General features: G+C 39.5%; 1 protein-coding gene across 1 annotated transcript; it reads right to left on the bottom strand.

Moving 5' to 3' along the window:
• Positions 1–5,706: 5,706 nt before the first annotated feature.
• LOC110887989 (proline-rich receptor-like protein kinase PERK8) lies at positions 5,707–6,336 on the bottom strand. The gene has a single exon (XM_022135541.1). The coding sequence runs from the start codon at positions 6,334–6,336 to the stop codon at positions 5,707–5,709; it is 630 nt and encodes a 209-aa protein (XP_021991233.1).
• Positions 6,337–7,038: the final 702 nt, after the last annotated feature.

Here is a 7,038-nt window from a genome sequence, read left to right on the forward strand (position 1 = left end):
CTTGACCGAGTCCTTGTCCGATATCCTTGCTTGAACCGAGATCAAGGAGAAAGAAAGTGGTGTTTGTAGAGGGTTTCTAGTGAGAGAGATTAGAAGAAGTGTTGGTGTGTAAAATGAAGCAAGTGGGGAAAAAGGGTGGGATTTATACAAGGGGGTCACGAGTTGGGCTTGGGGGTTTCGGCCCAACCGGTTTCGGCTCACTAGGCCCACTCGAGACCGAGTGGCCCACTCGCAACCGCCCGGTTGCGAGTCATGGTCTCGGGTCGTGGTCTCGACTCTTATATATACATATAATACATACATACATCACATGTCATGCAAAAATCACGTTTCCATTTAATAATATTTATATACACACAAAATATTACAAGGTGATCGTTCGGAAAAACCTCGAGTGTCACAATACATTTCATGTCAGATGATACTTATTGGAAGAACCATCTTCAAAGCCACCTTGCGAATTTGACTTGACGTAATATTCCTCAATATGCATGCGAATCTAGTTGACTGAACATAAGATTCCTCGATATGTGCGTCAATTATTTAACACGACACAAGATTCCTCGTTATGCGCATCAATTATATAACACGACGTAATGTTCCGTAAAAAACTTTCTAAATAAACCACTTTATATTTCTTCATTTTTCATTCATCTTTCTTTGTGTCATTCTCTTCGTTCAAATTCTATTACTTAGCGATGTATTTTTGGGACAACAACTATCCGAGTTGTTACACCCCGGTTTTCAACACCCCGGTCATTCTCTTCGTGTCATTCTCTTCGTTCAAATATATATGAAGCTTGATGCATATGAAGTTTTCATACATATGAAGGTTCAGACGTATGAACCACTCTCTGTGTACAACTTCCCGCACATGAACCCATAGAATCCTACATTTCGAAATACGGAGCATATTAGATCTAGTCTCAACTGTAAAGTAATGAAGGAAGTTTAGCAGACAATTTGAAATTGTTGATTGGTTCTATTCATTGAGTTTGATTTGACTGGAATTAGTTGCTTGTTTGTTTGGGAAGATTGTGTGCGACATGTGAAAGAATCTAAGGTAGTATTCGTTTCACATAATGGAATGGAATCTTGATGGAATTGAAATGTGGATTTTACTCCTTATTTTGTTGGTTTCAACTTGAAAATTAGTTGGAATTGAACAACAATATAAGGGAATCTATGTTACAGTTCATCCAAATTATAATCTTATACAATTAGCAACTTAGGTTGCCTTTAGTACACATTCGCATCTTTTCGTTGAAACGCACCGATTCATTAAAAATATGCACCTTTTCGTTCAAAATTTAACATGCAACCAAACCGATGCGATGCATCAAATAAAACTAAAAGACAGAAAGATTAAAATGAAAATATACAAACACAATCAACACGAGGATTAAAACAAAATTTACACCGTTTCATTTTGTAACCGTCATCCAAAACTAAACCGCCATACGCAAAGTACCGTTTCAAAAGAAAAGAAAAAAATAACTGACGTTTCGAAAACCGTAACTTGACTGGCATTTCCACCTACTTAACGTTGAAAGTTTAGGATGTATAAATATTAAACGGCGGTGGTAGCGGTGAATCGCCGGCGGTGGTTCGGTGGTGGTGTTGTTGAGACGGCGATTCATTGGTGATGTTGTGGTACCGACGACAAAATGGTTGTGTTATGGTGGCGTGCTGCTGTCTTCTTCTCCTGTCCTTGGTTCCATGGTATGTGTGTTACGTGTGGGAGAAACTGTCATATTTGTTTTTGAATTATTGTATTTGGATTGTAGGTGTATAGTGGTATTTGAATTGGGTTTGGTACTTCACCGCCCTCTGTTTTAACATCTCTCAAACATAAGAAACAAATGGTGTGTGGTGTGTATTTATTATACATATATTTTAGTTTTGTGATAAGATTATAATTTCACAATTTTATAGTGTTGGTTGAAGTTAGAAAATATTTAATTATTAATATGGTATAATATTCAGAAAATGAATTTGACCCATTAGAGAACCAAACAATTAAAACCATGTTTGAATGTTTGATAATGTGACAATTTTGTTCTTTTGGTCGAGATTATATACTTTGTTAAGTATTCGTAATGTCTAAAATTCTAGACTGAAATATATTTTAAATTTGTTGAATTCTTTTGGCTTTGTTAAAGCCTAAATATTTAACCGAACTGTTTTACACAAATAACAGTCAATCCGACGCAGTGTATTTGTTCAAGCAAGCAGCAAGCATGGGAGACGAAGAGCGCACTATATATGGAGGAACTAAGGAAAATCAAGATGAAAATGTTAATGTCGTGGATACCATTTTTGTGTCGATGAAGCATTGGCACAAAAGCGCCTTTACCGAGTCTTAATGAGAATATCAAGCTCGAAAAAGTCTTAGGCGAGCTAATATGATCTTTAGAACACGAAGACGAGAAAGAAAAGGTCGTCTTTATGGCTCCACCACTTCACTCATTACCCATCTTCTCACCTGTCAAACCTTCGTATTTATCACTTTCGTAGTGGGGCTGGATATGGCACCCTTCCAAGTTCCAACACATAAAGCCCCATGCCGCCTTGAAACACAATTACGCTCGGCGCTATGGGGCTTTATAATTCACCCAATTATATGTATAGCGCTTGACTCAATTGTTGCTCTCTCTCTCTCACACACACACACATATATATACACACTCACACATACATATATCTATAATTGAAGGAGTTATACAACCCTCTTTTCACTACACACTCAAGTTATATAACCCCCATCTCTTACACATTCTGTAATGTCGTGGTGTAGGCTAGGAGTAGAGCAAATTGAAATAAAATATTTTGCTTAAACAAAAAAATTTCGCATAGCATGTAGTGATATTAAAGACTTTAATAATCAACATCCCGCCGCAACGCGCGGGGAACATCAACTTGTTTCATTACATTTTGCAAAACAAACACATCTATATTACAAATCAAATTTCAGTTTCTATACGAATTCCCATTCCAGTTCCATGACAATCAATGAGTACAATCAATGACACCAACACTATCTACAGGTTTCTTTTGGAAGTGATAGAAGATGGTAATGAAACTAAAAGCCATGGATTTATAGGTGACGACTGTTAACACTAAGTGTTTTTTTTTAGGAAAAAAGAAAGGTACGGGTCTCGAATTAAAATAGGGTGTACCTATTGGCATACCAATGTGCCTATATGCACACCAAAAACTGTTTTTTTGTCCCATATACACAGCCTGCAGTGTCGAGCTGTGGGCAAGGCGTGACGTTTTGGTCCGCTCAATCAGACAAAGACTGACGGGTGTCTGACGGGTCTGTTGACCGGACCAAAACGCCGAGCTTTGGTCGCGTTTTAGTCCTGTCAACCAGACAAAAGACTGACCGGGTGTCAACCGGGTGTCAGTCTTTTGTCTGGTTGACAGGAACAAAACGCGGCCAAATCTTGGCGTTTTGGTCCGGTCAACAGAACCGTTAGTCTTTGTCTGGTTGACCGGACCAAAACGCCACGCTTTGGACACAACTCAATACTGCAGGGTGTGCATATAGAACAAAAAAAACATTTTTTGAGGTGGCTATCTACACACCAAGGTTCTGTTTGTTTTTTGGCCAGAAGTACTTCTGGCCACTTATGTCTGCGCCGCGCAGACGCGGGCAGACGTTTGGATGCTGCAGATTGTTTGTTTTTTCGCAGACCTTTCATTAAAAAAGGTCTGTGAGACCTCTTCACCACACAGACATATTCCCATGTCTTCACCACACAGACACAAACCTCTTCTTGGCTCTTCTTCCACACCTCCACCCCCACATCCTGCCACCACCTCCACCACCACATCTCTGCCACCACCGCCACCTCACGTTCACCCATCTCCTCCACCCGACACCCCAATCACCTCCACCATCAAAATCGATCTCTGTTTCAGAAATCCCCAAATCGATCGGTGAAATTAGGGTTTCAAAAACCCCCAAATTGATCTCTGTTTCAGAAACCCCCACCGTAACCGCCGTTGTCACAGGAACCGTAACCACCGCAGTCTTTCTCTCCTCGTACTCTCTCTCTCTCTCTGGATCTCTCTCTCTCTGTTTCAGAAACCCCCAAATCGAAGTGGTAGCGGTGGTGCTTGGTGGTTGCAACGGGGTTGGTGGGGGAGGAAGGAGGTTGGTGAGGCAGATGGTGGTTGAACGACGGGGGTTGAACGACGGGGGTTGAACGACGGAGGTTGAACGACGAAGACGGGGTGGTGCGGTGGTGGTGCTATCTTGTAGAGAGAGAGAGAGTTGAGGCAGTGTGTGTTGTGTGTGTGTGTGAAAAGTGTTTTGTAGAAGAAAAAAAAAACAAACCCTCTTCTCCTTGCAGACATTTGGTCCACCTCTTCTCCTGCAGATGCCTGCAGATGTGGTCCGTAGACTGCAGACCTTTTCCCGCAGAAAAAACAAACAACACCCAAGTGTGTAGATAGTTTGCTCGTCTACCTGCCATTAGTTTGTAATCGTATTGAGTAAATGTATGAAGGTTTATTAAAAAAATTCTATATTATTAGAAAATTCAGAAAAAAATAAAAATAAATAAATAAAGTCATGGCTGGTATTTTACACAAGTGGGCCAATTATGTTTTAATGAACGCCAGTGCATTCAACAAGCACATGGGCTGGTTGTGGGCTGTTACAATTTTGGTTACTTCGGCCACTTGTGTTATAAATTTATATTTGGATTCATATCCTCCAAGTTAAATCAAAGTGTCAAGACTTATTAAAATACGTGGGCCAATGATAGTTAATACATTGAAAGTTTGGATAGGTTCTTACGGATTTAATTAAATTCAAGTGGGCCAGCCGATTGATATTTGGTTCAATATTGGACCAAGGATTAAGGATTTAACAGGGTCTTTGCAAACTGAGCTGCAAGTTTATAAAAGATTTGAATTTGGATTGGTTAGGGTTTGATTTTTTTTTTTAAATAAAATTGTGTCAGGTTATAATTGTTAGAAGTTCTTTGGGACATCAGTTAAAGTGTCTTAGAAGTTTGACCGGGGTGATTCAAGTAAAAGTGATTTGGTGACGTGTTGATAAAATCAAAACTGAAAGCTCAAAGAGGTCAATAGTTACTAAAAGGCAAGACACGTCTCCATTAATGTTGATTCAGAAGATTATTATGAGTGGAAATTGAAGTTTGAGTTGTTCATTAATTAGTTTATTTAAGTTTGTGGGTTTTATTAGCTAAAAAGGGTACACACGACCAATTCAAGAAGGTTCAACCAAAGAATTACAAGTTAACAATTTGAATAGTCGACAAAAAGTTGAATATGCCTGCCAAAAGAAAACATTTATTCTTAACAAACGCTTTGATAAGTATCAAACTCAAAAGAAATTAGACGGAAGCCAGAAAGGAATTTAGAGAGAATTCAGACTCAATATTTTTCATTCATATTCTCGTTAAACAAAGATGGAAACAATTTAAAGGAAAATTACATCACCACTCTTCCCTAAAATTAAGGATGACCACTCCTATATTTCAGACACATCATACCCACTTTCTTAACAACCACATACTACACTAACTAATTAAATAAAAATATAAAATAACAACTTATTTATAAAACTTGAATCCCACGATCACAGCCATGCATGAACATGTAATGGTGACATGGTAAGGGAAGGTATACAACATTCCACCCTCCTTAAACAACCCTTATCCTCAAGGATTAAGCTGGATCATTAACGGTGCACCAAGGTGGTCGCCACTCGGTTCTCCCAGCAGCATTCGGAGCAGTTTTAATGTAGCTCCACGGTGGCCGCCAGTCACGGTTTGGGGTTGCTCCATTTATTTGTGTCACTTGCTCTGTTGTCGTACTCGTATACACGACCTTTCTCAGCCCAGAAGAAACCATTGATGCCTGAATCAGAGATGGGGTAGGTTTTGGTTTGGATGACGGCTCGGTCGTAGTGGCTTTTTGCGGTGATGCCGGTACGGGTTTTGAAGTCAATGGGGTTGGTATAGAACAGTGGTTATTGGAGGTGGGGCGGCGGAAGTTTTTTTTCGGTGGTTGATTGGTGACAGAAACTTGTTTTGGTGTCATGGAGGAAACAACTGGTGGTGGAGGTGATGGTACGGGAACGGAAATGGGTATTGGTTTGGCTGCCAAAACAGGTGATGCGGTGACGGAAACGGGCGGTGGAGATGGTGGTGATGAGTTTTGGGTTTGGGGGGTTTCCCACGCGGTTTGGAGCGATCGAAATTCGTTAAAGACAGTTTGCAACTGAGATTCAAGCTTTACAAGGGATTCATTCATCCATTGATAAAACTCGGCTTCGGATAGAGCGTGAGCAACCATGGTCCGAGGGGGATCACGACAGCTCTGATACCACTGATAAGTATCAAACTCAAAAGAAATTAGACGGAAGCCAGAAAGGAATTTAGAGAGAATTCAGACTCAATATTTTTCATTCATATTCTCGTTAAACAAAGATGGAAACAATTTAAAGGAAAATTACATCACCACTCTTCCCTAAAATTAAGGATGACCACTCCTATATTTCAGACACATCATACCCACTTTCTTAACAACCACATACTACACTAACTAATTAAATAAAAATATAAAATAACAACTTATTTATAAAACTTGAATCCCACGATCACAGCCATGCATGAACATGTAATGGTGACATGGTAAGGGAAGGTATACAACACGCTTTACCAAGAAATATCTTCTCATAAAATACAAAACTTCAGAAGCACTTTGGGATGTGCTGAATGAGAAATTTGGAAGTATTGAAAAGGAAGAATCAAAGATGCAGAGGGATTGTGATCTGAGATTTGAGAAATCCTTTGTTTCTTATTTCAGAGATGTCATCACAATCTGAGGTTTCTTGCAACTCTCTTTAAGGTTCAATCAAGTTTTTGTTGATGTCATCAAGTTCCCACTTGATTGACGATTTGGGTTTGGGTTTGCATTTGCATTTGATTTAATAAATCCCCCCTGAATTGATACTTCAGAACTTTATCTACAAGGTTCCTAACACAATCCTTTGAT

This window comes from Helianthus annuus, chromosome 11 (genome assembly GCF_002127325.2).
Source record: "Helianthus annuus cultivar XRQ/B chromosome 11, HanXRQr2.0-SUNRISE, whole genome shotgun sequence".
NCBI lineage: Eukaryota > Viridiplantae > Streptophyta > Magnoliopsida > Asterales > Asteraceae > Helianthus > Helianthus annuus.